The sequence below is a fragment of the Poeciliopsis prolifica genome, unplaced genomic scaffold, assembly GCF_027474105.1.
Source record: "Poeciliopsis prolifica strain line A6 unplaced genomic scaffold, Auburn_PproV2 SCAFFOLD056, whole genome shotgun sequence".
Taxonomy (NCBI): Eukaryota; Metazoa; Chordata; class Actinopteri; order Cyprinodontiformes; family Poeciliidae; genus Poeciliopsis; species Poeciliopsis prolifica.
This window is the reverse complement of record NW_026562431.1, coordinates 2,089,386-2,104,532: the sequence shown is the minus strand read 5'-3', so window position 1 is coordinate 2,104,532 and position 15,147 is coordinate 2,089,386. Positions and strand designations below refer to the sequence as shown.

The 15,147-nt window shown below is 43.4% G+C and overlaps 1 protein-coding gene across 14 annotated transcripts in view; it reads right to left on the bottom strand.

The window, feature by feature from the left end:
• Positions 1-1,380: 1,380 nt before the first annotated feature.
• Positions 1,381-15,147, bottom strand: part of caska (calcium/calmodulin-dependent serine protein kinase a) — a 115,831-nt gene continuing 102,064 nt past the window's right edge. For 2 of the 14 annotated variants that reach the window (XM_055059743.1, XM_055059746.1), the window contains 12 exons: positions 14,542-14,610; positions 13,651-13,719; positions 13,087-13,122; positions 10,290-10,331; positions 9,687-9,883; positions 8,820-8,935; positions 5,400-5,480; positions 5,250-5,330; positions 4,970-5,172; positions 4,437-4,520; positions 3,639-3,665; positions 1,381-2,575 (listed from right to left, as the gene is read on the bottom strand). In XM_055059743.1, coding sequence (XP_054915718.1) covers positions 2,399-2,575; positions 3,639-3,665; positions 4,437-4,520; positions 4,970-5,172; positions 5,250-5,330; positions 5,400-5,480; positions 8,820-8,935; positions 9,687-9,883; positions 10,290-10,331; positions 13,087-13,122; positions 13,651-13,719; positions 14,542-14,610 — 1,182 coding nt within the window. In that variant the 3' untranslated portion in view covers positions 1,381-2,398. The remainder of the gene's footprint in view (positions 2,576-3,638; positions 3,666-4,436; positions 4,521-4,969; positions 5,173-5,249; positions 5,331-5,399; positions 5,481-8,819; positions 8,936-9,686; positions 9,884-10,289; positions 10,332-13,086; positions 13,123-13,650; positions 13,720-14,541; positions 14,611-15,147) is intronic. The other 12 variants (XM_055059748.1, XM_055059758.1, XM_055059750.1 and 9 more) reach the window with 10 other exon arrangements.

The following is a 15,147-nucleotide window of genomic DNA, read 5'->3' as shown; positions in this document are numbered from 1 at the left end:
CCATCATTCTGGTACAGGTTGATCTTTGTCTCATCTGTCCATAGAATACTTTTCCAGAACTGGGCTGGCTTCTTGAGGTGTTTTTGGGCAAATTTAACTCTGGCCTGTCTATTTTTGGAATTGATGAATGGTTTGCATCTACATGTGAACCCTTTGTATTTGCTTTCATGGAGTCTTCTCTTACTGTTGACTTAGAGACAGATACACCTCCTTCCTGAGAGTGTTCTGGACCTCAGTTGATGTTGTGAACGGGTCCTTCTTCACCAAAGAAAGTATGCGGCGATCATCCACAACCGTTGTCTTCCGTGGACGCCCAGGCCTTTTTGAGTTCCCAAGCTCACCAGTCAATTCCTTTTTCCTAGAATGTACCCGACTGTTGATTTTGCTACTCCAAGCATGTCTGCTATCTCTGATGGATTTTTTCCTTTTTTTCAGCCTCAGGATGTTCTGCTTCACCTCAATTGAGAGCTCCTTTGACCGCATGTTGTCTGGTCATAGCAACAGCTTCCAAATGCAAAACCACACACCTGGAAACAACCCCAGACCTTTTAACTACTTACTTGATTACAGGTTAACGAGGGAAAGGCCTTTTGAGTTACTTGCAGCCTTTGGAGTCCATTGTCCAATTACTTTTGGTCCCTTGAAAAAGAGGAGGCTCTGCATTACAGAGCTATGATTCCTAAATCCTTTCTCCGATTTGGATGTGGAAACTCTCATATTGCAGCTGGGAGTGTGCACTTTCAGCCCATATTATATATAAATTGTATTTCTGAACATATTTTTGTCAACAGCTAAAATAACAAAACCTGTGTCACTGTCCAAATATTTCTGGCCCTAACTGTATAAGCTATGAGGCATACGTTACTAGACCAAGGTTGAAGTTTTGAGTTTCTGTTTGGTCTGAACTAATAAAAGTAAAAATTGGCAGATTATGGTCACCAGCAGATTTCTTGGTGTATTTCTAGAAAAATATTAATATTCCAGCATACCTATGTAACACAGTCAAAATATAAATTGTGTAGACACAAATCTTTGTCCTTCTGATTTTCATGTAAATTTGTAACCTTGAGAACATAACTGGATTTTAAGACGATGAGGGTCTACTTCCGGGAAAAGAGAAAATAAAATGCCAAGACATTCCCCCACCCCCAACACATAAAATATATTTCAAAAAAGAAACACTGTTGATACTGAAGAACACACAGGGCAGCTCATCAGTCCGTCACGTTCACATGTGGTGCTTTTTCTGGGTTTCTCTTCCTTCAAAAAGTGGAGTGAACACATTTTCCTCTCAGTCACAGAGTTCAGGGGTTCGTCTGTCCACCGTCAGACTCGAAGTCAACTCTTCCCGTTTGTGTGCGACAAATCAAAAAATAGAGAAACAAATCAAGACTTTTATTAGATTTTCTTTTCTTACAAACACGGCTCACGTACATGGTTGATCTCTTTATAAATCTGTGGTTTAGAAATGTCGCCTGAAACTCCAAGGCGTCGAGTCAACGTCCAGCTCTGGGGTTTTTTTCTTTTTTGTCTCGGTCCTTCATGTGGAACTCTGTCTGTCCAACAGCAGGAATGTTGGGGGAATTTTAATTTGTTTATCTTTTGTTTGATGGAGGGACATGAGGAACACTGACTGACTGACAGCATGGAAGCTCAAAAATGTTCACATGCATGACAACCTTATCCTAATGTCTGAAACACTTGTGGATTCATTTAGAAGAGACAGTACAAGGCAGGTGGATGGATGGATGGGTGGATGGGTGAGTGGGTGGGTGGATGGATGGATGGGTGGGTGGATGGATGGATGGATGGGTGGATGGATGGATGATGGATGGATGGATGGATGGGTGGATGGATGGATGGATGGATGGATGGATGGATGGATGGGCGTGTAGCCTATGTTAAAGGCCAATGAAGGGGAAACAACTCGGACCAAAACCAGAGGAGTGATTCTGAGCTGCTGATGCGATCTGCGGATGAGAAGACGCTTGGTGTGCTTTGAACTTCGGTCTCTTGATCAGGTGGCCACTGCCAATGTCTCACTAGAGGTGGTTTACAACACCCAACAGGACCACAGCGAGATGGGAGGTCCGGAGAGCAAGCAATGCACCGACATGGGAGGAACAGGAACACAGTACTGTCTCTTTAAAACAAAACATCTACAAAGATCTAGCCTCCTAGCTAGTACAGACATGACAATATTCACGTATTGGTTTTCTCTGATTTTATACAAGACCGTGATCGATTCAGGTGAGTGCCGTTGATGCTTTCACAGTACGCTGAAGGGAGTCTTAGGTCAAAAGTTGCAAGAAGGACCTCAATCCTTTTTTTTTTAAAGGTTTTAACTCTTAGATTCTGTTTGCTGAAGATCGAAAATGGCAGGAGCGACCGGACGGGGTCAGTAGACCCAGGACACCGGAACCCATTGGCTGGAGGTGCACACCAGGTCCATGGACTCCTCCAGGTGCCGGATGGTATCGTCAATCTCATTGTTGATGATGGTCATGTCGAAGTAGTGGGCGTAGGTCTTCTGCAGGATCTCCGACTCTTTCTGCAGCCGCTGGAGCGACTCGTCCTAGAGGAGGAGGAGAGAGATGGGAAGGTTTCACCGTCACGCAGGCGGAAAGCGGGACAGGCATGAAGACAGGAAGATTAACACACCTTTACCTTTTCCGTGTTTTGTCACATTACCACAGTTACTTGTGTGTTAGAAAAACAAAAGTAGTGCATAACTGAAATGTGGAAGTAAATAGTTGCATTTCTATTTACCTTAAAATGACACAGTTCGGCCTTTCGAAAATAAATGTGCTTAATGCAAATGCCAATTTCAACAATAATCTCGTTTTTCGACATAACATTTTGACTGTAGGATCAGGTGCTTTTATTGGAAGCATCGAAATGTGGTTATTTCGTAAAACTGTGACAGAAACAGAGACACATGATCAACAACCAGATGTGTCTGCTGGTGGAAATGACAAAGAAGAAGACAGGAAGTGGTGCAGCATGTTTTTAATATCTTATCGCGTGATCAGTCTATTGATTTGATTTTAATTGCATTTCTTATCATATCTTTTGGACAAAGTTTTGCGAACATCTGTAATGGAAACACAACTACTGATAAATATCAATTTGTTAATATAGCAAATAAAAACAACAGATGTTGACCAAAGTGTTGCACAACTCAATGAAATAAACTAAAATTACAACAAGAATGCCAGACTAGAGTCAAGTTTTTTACTGTATGAAAATATTTGTAATATTATACACATCACAATTACTTTGGTTGGTTGATCAGATTTTTATGTGATGTTCCAACAAAAGTCACCATAGTTTGTGGTTGTAGTTCAAGAGGCATGAAACCACAGTTCAGAGAAGCTTGTGTGCAGTGCAGTCTGCAGAGACATTTACTAACCGGACAGGATGGAGGCTTAACACAGAAAGAGGCACTTTCCATTACAGCTTATAGCACACACACAGACACACACACACACACACACACACACACACACACACACACACACACACACACACACACACACACACACACACACACACACACACACACACACACACACACACACACACACACAGCTTAGAAATAGCACCTAGCAGTTTCAGTCCTTCCAGAGTTTACTTACTGGCAGAGTTCGACACCACCTGGGCGGCTGAGGTGAGAGCCAAGCAAACAAGCAAACACATGCAGCATGCAGAAATAAAAGACAACAGGAAGGAGTGAGAAGGGAACAGAAGAGGAAGCAGCTTTACACACATTGTGTGATCAGGAGGCGGGGCTAAAACCACAGAGCTGCTGGTGGATTTGGTACATTTCTAACTAACCTTTGGACCTGATTCATTCACTCTGTAATCACAACTACCCAGTATTTGTGTTTAAACTTTGATCTTCTTGTACATATGTTGCGATTATATGTTGCATATTTCTATTTCTATGTGAATCTATTTGTTGACTGCCTGTCACTTTGCTGCTGTTGCACAAAAAATATTCCCCAATTTGGGACAACAAACTAAACTTGTAGATATTTCTACTTTACTCTATACTATATGAAATGTTCTGTTAGTGGACTTTAACTACTTTTAGATTTTCTTCTTTCCTATATGATTGTTTGTGCAGAACTTTATTAGCAAACGGTTTGAGTGAAGAATCAATATTTACAGTGTTGACTCATCGTCATAACTTCTATTATTCTCTGATGTGACAGGTTTCAGCTTCTGGACCAAATCCAGTCTGCTGCCGGCCCATTCTCATCTCCTTACTGTTCTGAGTTGTTGGTTTCCATTTGTCCTCCTGTTTTTGTCAGCCAACCACGTCTTCTCAGGAGAGCAAAGACCTGGTTAGCTTCTCTGGGCCCTTTGAGCCGCACCGTGTGAACGAGCTCGATGGAGCTAAAGGATGTTGGTGTGTTTTCTGTGTTTTTCACCTCGTTGATGCCCGGTGTGATGGTTGGAGCTGCTATGAAGACGACGTACGGGGCAAACTCTGCCGTCCGCAGGACCTTCAGCGCCTGGAATGAATCACGTGTTAGAGCTCAAACAGAGCTGGGTACAGCATACACGTTAGTTTGTTTTTTATCCGCCTGCTAGATAATGCCTGCTAGAAGGTAAAAACATGCTAATCGATAATGACTACCATCGGTTTTAGTTGTTAAGATGTCAACCAAACACGCTCAATCTCACTATCAACACAATGACAACTAGATAAGATACAAGGGTATCACATTTCACTGTGAAAAGATTGAATTAAAAATATAGTGAGGGAGAGTGAAGTAGGTCAGTTAAGCTAGCTTGACTTTGACAAACTTAACATGCAGATGTGCATTTCAGAATGTAAACAACATTCCAACTATTTATATCCTAAAAATAAACCTACATCTAAACTAAACTTAACTCGCCTCTTCAACCAAACTTGGGAAGGTGTGTTATGGGACAGTATAAGACATACAAGAGCACACACCTGAGGTTCCACGTCTAATATAGCCACAAGCCCCTGCTGGTGGATCTTGCGGATGGTCTCAAGCCGCGTCCCGTACATGGCGTCCTCGTGGCTGCCGTACTCCAGGTACTCGTTGTTGCTGATGTCCAGCATCATCTGGTCGTGCGAGGCGAAGTAGTAGTTCTTCCCGTTCTCCTCGTCCTTCTTTGGAGGTCTGGTTGTGTCTGGAGCCCCAGAGACAGGAAGTGAGGTATTCACACTTGGACATGTGCGATGTGTGGTAGACGTGCTGAGGTCTTACGTGGGATGGGGTAGGCAAATCTGTCAGGGTGTTTGGTTATGAGCGTGTTCTTGATGTGTCTCCTGCCCACTCCGTGAGCACCTGAGGGGTAAACATGGAGGTAAATAGACGTTTCTCTGACCCTCGACTCGAATGGCAGGCTTCACTTACCCAACAAAACTAATGTTTTCCTCTTGAAGGCAGGGAGCTTCACCACCTCCTCATAGGTGACCAGGTCTAGTTGATCAAACACTGGAGGTGTCAGAGGGAGAGAGGAGTGAGCAGAGGAAAAACACCTGGATGAATCTGCTAACTATGTGGTGAAAGACAGACGGACCTAAACAGTGACGGCTGGTGACCGGGTTTGGGTTCTGATCGAAGGCGGATAGTGACCAGCTACATTTACTTTAAGTAACTTAGGAAAAAAACTGCTACGGTTGCTCCTCTGTGCTTTTTACTGTTTTTCAAGTAATATTATGATAAAGTATCCCTACTCTTACTTTAGTACAGCTTCTGGATTCTCTACCCACTGAGTAACTTCACTGAATGAATAACAAACACATTTCCACTAAGAATGCATCAAATACAAACCAACAGTTTATGTTGGTTTGTTGCTGTTTCTACAAACGTTTTGTTCTAATGTTATTTTCGAACTGCTGAGTCTAGTATGGCATTTAGAGGTCCAGTGAATATACACTGCATAATACACGCCTTATATGGTCAATGGAAGTTCCATATATATGCTTTATTATAAAATTGTGCTGACATGGTGGAAGTAGATAAATAAACACCAAAACACAATGACAAAATGATGCTACTGAGGAGTGAACGTACACTTATGAACAGAACTGTTCATTTTTCTGAAAAGAACTGTTCCTGAACAGAACTGTTCATTTACAGAACTGTTCGTTTTTCTGAACAGAACTGTTCGTTTTTCTGAACAGAACTGTTCATTTTTCTGAACATATCATTTTACAAACGGTTGGACAGAATCATAACATTTTTTATGAAGTTGGGACTTGTGGGCTTTTCTTTTTAGCTGGAGTTCCACAATTTTGCTGTTTTCTTCAATAATAATCGAGGCCGGCTTTTAAACAGTTCACAAATGACCTACAGTCAGCATGAGGTGTTCTGTATCTGTCAGAAGAATCTATCATGAGGTTTTTACCTCGAAAGAGTCTGCAAATATTTTCATGAACAAAAAATCCCCCTGCCCTAAACATCTCAGTTTTGGATTTAATTGACAAAAATAACTCATAATAGAAATGGTGAAATCTTTCTGTATGTAAACAGAGCCCAGAATAAATGAGTGGGGAGCAAACTGTCTGTGCTGCTGATCTCTGTACAGTGTGTTCCCAGCATCTGAAACACGAAGCTCTGTGAATCTGAGGCCGCTGACAAGTGAAATACAACGCCCACAAGTCACCGGGTCCTTCACTGCAGCTGCTGCCGATCAGACCGCCGCGCTGATGTCAGAGCGCAGCAAACATCACACACAGAGGGAGAAACACGTGTTGGGCTGGAGATGGCCTAACGTAGGGGGACGGACGCTACAGGAAGCTGCCTGGTTTCAGTTTTGGTCTCAGGTCTTCTTGTTGTTTGCAGAAAAACAACAGGAGCAAAAGTGAAACGCCGGCAACGAACGGAGCACAGAGGGAGGAGGAGGAGGAGGAGGAAGAGCTGGAGCCGGTGGTTACTTACATGTAGAGAGGCCGGTCAGAGGCAGACAGCAAGAGAGAGCAACACCGGGGTCAAAACATGGCCGCTTACAAAATGTTACAGAAACAGAGCAGACACTGCGCTGCTTTTATCACGGCGCAATAATCTCAATTATTGATACCTCCAAACAGCCTCTATGAAATACATCAAAATTAAGCTTCTTTAAAAAAATCTTTTTGGACATTCTTTTTCGCTCTCTGAAGGCAAAAGGTTTCCAAGTCTCCGTAGCAACTGTTAAACTCAGGTTTCACCATAGACGTACAGACGTTGTCATTCAACTGCACATTTAAAATGCACATCTTGAGCAAAGTTTCATTGCAAAGCTTCAATAGCAATAAAACACAAATAAAATGTAAGATTTTTAAAGAACTGTTTCTCTTCCAGGAATGTTTTTGAAAGTATTAACATCTGCTAGATGGCGCTACTGAGAGCTGAAAACGGGTCGGTTCTGGCTCTAGAGCGGGGTTCTGCAAGCTTTTTGATTCCAGCCCTGCTGCTACAATCAGCATCACTTTAATAATATTATAATATTATAGCCCTGTTATATTATGAATATTGTTTATGTTAATAACATGCGATATAAACATAGCATATGTTTATATTATTTTCTGAACATGTGCTATGTTTTTCATTTTAAAACAATATTTTGTGCAAAAAGACCAGCAGAGTGAGCTCTGTATGTATATATGGAACATATAGATCAATAGGGAGCCCACTTAAAAATATAAAGCACATAGTCTGAAGCTAAAAAACATTCAATTACTTTATTATCAGTTAAAATATTCTTGCAGCATTGGTGTCCCTTCTATTGCAGATATTGCTTAAAAACACAGAGCTGCTAAAATAACCTTTGTGGCCTTTATATTGAAAATATGTAAATATTTTGTCATTTCAATGTGAATTCTTCCCCAAACTAATAAAAAGTTTTGCCTGTTCTGTTTATTGCAGTGGTATGTGAGATCATATTTTACTGCAGTAAAATATGACCAACAGAGGAGTCCATACATTTTCCCTGTTGGAATCACATGAACACAAAGCGACTCTTATTGTTCCACGGAGTTTGATTGGGATTCGAGGAACCAATCAGAACACAGGATCCCAACCACCAGGAGGACAGCGGTGGATCCAGTCGTGTTCACAGACAACATGGCCGGACGCAGGTGACTATCAGTGGCGTCCGTATTCAGCAACACATTCTGTGCTGCATTCACATCTGACTGACGCTTCCTGTAACGTCATCAGTTGCAGCTGCTGATGTTCTCAAAGGCTTCTGGATTACCCTTTAATATTAAGAAATGTGAACTTATGGCTATTAAAAACTGTACTAAATCAGAAATCTGCAACATTCCTATTTAAGATAAAGTTTGTTATCTTGGTGTTTTAGTAACCAGAGACCAAAACAAAAGGCTCTAAATTGAACCCAATCATAAGCAAAACCTGCACCAAATTAAACTTTTTTTGTGTGTGAGACCATTTAATGGCAAAGTTTGCAACTTTGAGTTGAGTCTGTAGTTTCAGGCCACGACGATCACAAACAAATACATGGCAACATCCTGGAGGGAGTGAACCGTATTTAAATGTGTGTGGACTGATGAGCAGGCTGGAAGCTCATCAGTACGCCCGAGCTGCTCATGTTTCCCTGAGTCGCCGCCACACTCTTCTAAGGTATGTCTGACATCTCTTCCTCTCATTCCTGGCTGTGGCTATGCTACTGGAGCTACGAGGTCTGCTTACCCTCAACTCCCCCCTCACCCCTCAACACACACACACACACACACACACACACACACACACACACACACACACACACACACACACACACACACACACACACACACTGTGTGTTCCTGTGGGTGTGGGAACAAGGTTTACCTGCGTTGTGCTTTGCCAGATACTTGTCTTTGTACTGCTTCTTCTTCTTTCCGAACCAGGTGCAGCTGGCCTGCTGCTCCTGCTTGGTCTTCTCCATGGCGATGCACGCCACCCGCCTGCCGAAGCAAACAGAGGTCAGACGTTTTCGATGCGCAGAATCGGTTTAGCTGTGGAGAAAACTCGAGAGTCTCTCTGTGTCTGATGCATCAAGATGGAGGAGTTGCTCCTACTACCTCCAGCTTCTTACCCTCCTCTAACACAGAAAGTACTGCAACACTTTGAAAGTCCCTTGAAATAAGCTCTGAATGCAGCACCAGATGATTTTGTGTCACATAATGTGTTTAGTCTTATAGGGACATGAACACAAACATCAACCAGCCAACTGGCAATAAATATTTTCCATTTTTCTATCTTTGACAGATGGAAAAATGTTAGCTGACTAGCTCGCAAGAGTATATTCGTACCCTGTTAAGAAATAAAAAATACTTCTATTAGACCTCCCACAACAAAGCTTAAGACTTGTGATCAATGTATTCAAGACCAACTCTAATTTTTAAATGGAATTAAAACGGTCTTATTAGTAGATATATAAATTTTTGACTCATTTCGACTGATGCGAGGACACCCTGTGAGAGATGGGCAAAGCTAAAAAGCTAAAAGATGACAGGCTGTCCTCATCAACAGCTCCAGGACTCTGGAAGTCTCTGCTTTGTAGTTTTTGTTACTTAAATATAAAACTTATTTTTTAAAAACATTTTATGTTTCCTTATGCGGAGTACGTTGCGATCTGCAGCTTGTAGGTCAGAACAGGTTAGCAGGTGGGGGTCTCCCTGATGCGTGACCCATCGTTTGAGCCGTCGCACTCACCACTCCTGCAGCTCGGGGGACGGGATGAGGCCCGCCGTGCCGTTCTTGGTGTTCTCCAGCTTGCCCTGCCACCAGTTGTGGTCGTCCTTGGAGATGATCTGGATGATGTCGCCCACGCGGAAGCGGATGCCGGCCTCCTTGCAGGGGATGAGCTCGTCTTTGGACGGGTCGTACTCGAACTGGGCCCTCACATAGATCTGTGGTGAAACAAAATGACTGACGGCTCAAACTGCAGAAGGTGGAGTGTTGGGCTAGTAGGTAAGAGGCGTCGGTGATGGAAGCATTGTAGGAAGTGAAGGATGTAGCTATGTGGGGTCAGATAGGGAGCTGGAGAGGGATTGTGAGGGGGGTCCAGGTTGCCATCTTGGAATCTAGTTACCAAGGAAGAAGGGAGGGCGGGGCTCTGGTGAGATAAACCCAAACACTGCAGGTTGGTTAAGGAACTCAGGCACAGGTCTTGCTTGTTTCCATCAGATTTGAATAAGTTTGGTTTTATCCTGCCTGGAAACTACCAGAACCACACAGTCTGTTAGTCAGCAGGGATGACCAGGGGCTAAGGGGGCTGCTGAGCCTCTATGGGGTTTAAGGAAGTTTGTCTCTTACCTTAACGGACATTTTGTCCTTTGTGGGAGGTCTGGATCCCATCTAGGATTTGAAAGCATCACACGCATCATGCAGCAAAAACGCAGCGACACGACTGAACAGCAGTGGGAGGGAGAGGATGGAGGAGGGGAGTAGCTTAGAAGCCCTGCTGGTCCTCAGATGGTGAGTTTAAGACCCTGTTATGAACTACAAGCCACTCAGGTGAGTCTATCGTCTGCCGCCCTCTAGTGGCCAAAAAGAGAATTCTCACAGCAAAACAAGTATTTTTATTTTGTCTAGTTTCTGGTGCAGACGTCTCAGTCCACTTGAAAAAACTAACAAGTAACTTTTGTTTGTCTTATTTCAAGTGGACTAAGATGTTTGCACCAGAAACTAAACAAAACAAAAATACTTGGTGTGATTTGGTGTTTTTGCAGGGCTTCATTTTTCAAGGAGGGGCTGAAAGGTGTGAAAGAAACGGGTACGGGGTCTGGGGGGGTTTATGTTCAATGGTGCCTGTAACTGCAGTTTAAATGGGAAGAAACTCGTTAGTGACGAAGGGCAGAAGGTTTCATTTCTCACTCGGGACGGGCTTGAATTTTGACGTGTTTAAAGCGAAATGGGATGGATGAAGGAAAGTGCTAAGTTGAAGTATGAAGTGGGACTGGTTCACACATTAAACTGGAGCTGCTGTAAAAAGAGTCATAACTCATATTATCATATCAAAACAGTTAATTGAAGGACATTGTAGGAGCTTTTTTTTCTATCACTCAAGTGCTTGATGTCAGAAAATGCCTAATCTAGAATGACTCAAAGTGTTGCTGGGGATGAAAAATAGTCCTGAATTAAATTTTGGCTAGAATTAGGTGTGTGAGTGTTAGGCCATAAAACACTCAATGGAAGTTAACACACAAAAACACGACTCTGTGTGTGTGTGTGTGTATTATTATTTTTTTCAAAAAGTCTCTCTAGCTGCTTGTCATAAATCATTATATTTTATGATGGTCTTAATGGACATTTGTAAAGTCTTTAGAAAATATCCAAATTAAATTCAAATCAAATTTAAGCTGTCTAATAATTGTTTTTGCCCATAATTGATCATAAAACAATAATCAAGAAGATTGAGCTGATCCTGACTGTAGAACATGGTTATGCGGCGGATTGTTTGCACATGCGAAGTGAGATTATGGAGACACTAAATGGCTAAAGTTGTGTTAACAAAACAACCTGGTGGTTTTCCACAGCCTTTCAAACTAAAAGCATCAATTAGTGGGATTGTGCTTGTTAAGGACAGTTCTCTGTTTCTGGAATCCATCTGGATCTGCAGCTTCTTCTAACCACCAAGCAGTTGATCCTCCCCAGCATCACCACTTCCTCCCAGCACCGTCTTCTCAGAATCAATCAAACCTGTTTTTTTTTTTGTTCCTCCCCTCAGATAACCGAGCGATATTGATCTTGATGCATTGTGGTTTGCTGAAAGCGGGGCGGCAGCAGGCCTTTTAACTATAAATGATGGAATTATACATTCAGACCGAAGTCACACGTCCGCCTCAGAGGATGCAGCCGATTACTTCCCACGCTGTCCGCAACATTAACCAGGACCATAAAGAGACATCTGGTACCGAGCGGTTCCTGTCCATTCGAACAGACCTGAATGACTCTAACCGCCGGGTGGAAAGGGCGAGGAGAGGGATGGACGTGTTAGAAGGTGCCTCGCATAACTATTCTCACCCCTCGTTTCACATCTTGTCGTGTTACAAATCTTCAACCTATTTTCGAGGAGAGGAAGGAAACGACGCAAGGCTTTCACCAAAAAGTCAAAATCTGAAAATAGTTGCATCTGTATTCAAACCAAAAGCCACCTGATTGGCTAAGAGTCAAAAGAAAAATAGTTGAATATATTTATTATAAATCTAGCTGGTCTGTGAATACTGTATAGCAGTGATGCTGATAACAAAACGTGGCGTAAAATACTAAGGGATCTCGAATAACTTGATTTTTAAAAGCTTTTCTTTGCCTATTTTGTTTTTACATCCTCAATAATAAACAAAGCAAATATCTTAGTAAGAGAAAAAAAGTCCCTTTTGCAGAAAATGGAGTTTAATTCATTATAGATCTGAAATGTGAACAGTTTTAGAAAAAATGCTGTAAAATTTTAGTCAACTGCAGCATCGTCGCGAGACAAGAATCTGGGTCGGCCTTTCTACCAAAACGCCTCCCATTACTGTTCAACTGCCTTTACTTGTTGCTAAAATGTGTTTCATTGATGAACAGAAGGCAGCAAAACAATCATTCTGAGGGCCACTGATGGCCCCGGAGCCACACTTTGAACACCTTTACATTATTGATTTGTTGAGAACTACTATGATCTGATTTTTATTTCAAAGAGTTTAGAGCCGCAACGAACCTTTCCTAGACGTCATAAAATGATTTATTATGAAACTAACTAAATGAATCTAAAGCTTATTTATGTTTTTTAGATTAGAGGATAAAATGGATGCTATGTTACAAAGAAAATGATTTTATATAATGATGCAAGCCTTTTCTGTGAATATGGAAATGAAGAAATTGTTTGAAAGTAGTTACTTTGAAAATCCTGCTATTTGGGACTAGAACCTATGGAAAAAAAACATTTCTTATGGTGTGACCAAAGAGCCACACATGACACTAAACAATCATTTGTTTTGCTTTGTGTTTGTCTTCCCCATAAAATGTCCCTAAAACACCTCAAAGTTCACATTTTAAGATGAAACATAAGTTCAAGGGGTGTGAACACTTTTGCAGAGCAGCGTTTGAGGACGGGGTGACGGTACATTACCTGTCGACCTTTGGGCTGGATGGTGGACGGCAGGTCCTGCAGGGTAGAAGCAACGATTACAGAAACATGTTTCCGTCAACGGTCAAACTCTACGCATGCATCAACCATCAGCGGCCTAGCCGGCATGAAACACACGAAACAGAAGCAGGCGGTGAAGATGGCGAGAGGGAGGACTGGTGCTCCTGCAGGTCTGGCTGTGGAGCCACCAAGCTAGCTAGCACGGAGCAAAGCCAAGCAGCATCACCTCTGCAGCATCTGTCTGGAGCCTGGGGGGGGAAATGAAGGCCCTGCAGAACCTGAAGGGGGGCAGTAGACAGATTGGGGGAGGGGGGCGTGCAGGCTCCCTGAGGCACACCAATTTGTTAACTCAGATATCGGAAACGGAGGTCAAGAGACCCTGCTGCTCAAACCGTCACCAGGCCAGACAGACATGAGACAATCACGGTGAGGGGACATTTAACGGAGACACGGACGTGTTGGACGACCACGGCATGGCGGAGGGACAATGAGACGCACCGGTGGGGGCAACAGTGGGTTGGTAGGGGGTTGGTGGGGGGTCCTTACCAAGATCGAACTGTTAATGCTGGAGTGGCCATTGGCAGGAGACTGCCTGGAGGTGCTGGGGGACTCTTTCTGAAATAAGACACACAGGTCAGCAGCGTGCAGCACACACACATTCTCACACACACATAACACACACACACGTCTGGGCAGTGGTCTGAGGTGACGGGGAGGGTCCTATCTGGAGCAGCGGAGGGGCAGGAGAGCCGACGTGATGAGATGCAGCAACAAAAAACCAGCAGCCCGTTACAGCCTATGGCACTGAAAGACAACACCAGACGGGGGCGCTATTCTCCTCTGAGCAGCAGAGAGCGTGAGGTCATCACTAGCACAGACGGCGACAGCTCAGAGCCACAGGGGTCACAGGGGTCGGGGCGGACAGGGGGTGTCTGTGCGCAGGACGACCAGAAGACCTGGAGGACGGAAGCAACTACAGCTGGGAAAAAACCCCACCGTCTGCTCAGGTCTTTTGGTCGTCCATGTTTGGTGTGTTTGGGTGGGAAATGTGTGTGTGCAGTCCAGGAGTCGGTCTGCAGACAGGGGCAGGGCAGGGTCAGACAGATGTGGCTCATTCCTGACACAACAGAAAGACGAGTTCCGGTATCTTTGTTGTGAAATTGGTGTGCTAAATATCTGAACCAGCCCGAGCAAAACACACACACACACACACACACACACACACACACACACACACACACACACACACACACACACACACACACACACACACACACACACACACACACACACACACACACACACACGCACAGCATTCTTGGATTACACACACGCTCAGTAACCAGGCAAGCAGTTAGTAACCAGATCAGGAGCTTGCGACCAGCAGTGAGGAGCGGAGGAAGATGAGGATGACGCGAGAGGAGGAAGAGGGGTTACCTCGCACGAGGAGCCCTGTGTCCGGTAACTGGGCACGATTTTAAAGGTGATGCTGCCTCGCATTTCCCTCTGTGGACAAAACACACACACACACAGAGTCGTAAACACAACCATAAAATCTGCACAATGTGGAGCATAATTGTGAAGAAGACGTGGCTCTCAAGTTCTGCTCTTTGTTTATGTGGCTCTTCAGCAGAAAAGGAAACTGGAAATAAGTCTTTGTGCCCCAGTGCAGAATCAAGGGTCATTCACACCCAGTGTGATGGATCATGAAAGCTGCTTCACCTTCAGATTGACTTTTTTAAAACACATGTTGAAACGATGTAAGGCATATTGTGACAGATCAATATGCATTTATATGCCCATTTGTACTACCCACAATCCAAGTTTGAAATGAACTTAAATGTGATGAAACGTTAAAAAGTCAACACTGTCGGCTGCTACCAGTCTGGATGCAAAACTAGAGAGAACAGTCTGAAGTAGAGGCTGAGGTAAAGTCATTTGATTTACATGCAGATTTTCAGCAACAAGGCAGCTCAAAGTGCTTTACATGAATTTAGAAGGAAACACAAACAAAACAACAAACCAAAAGAAAGTAAAAAACTA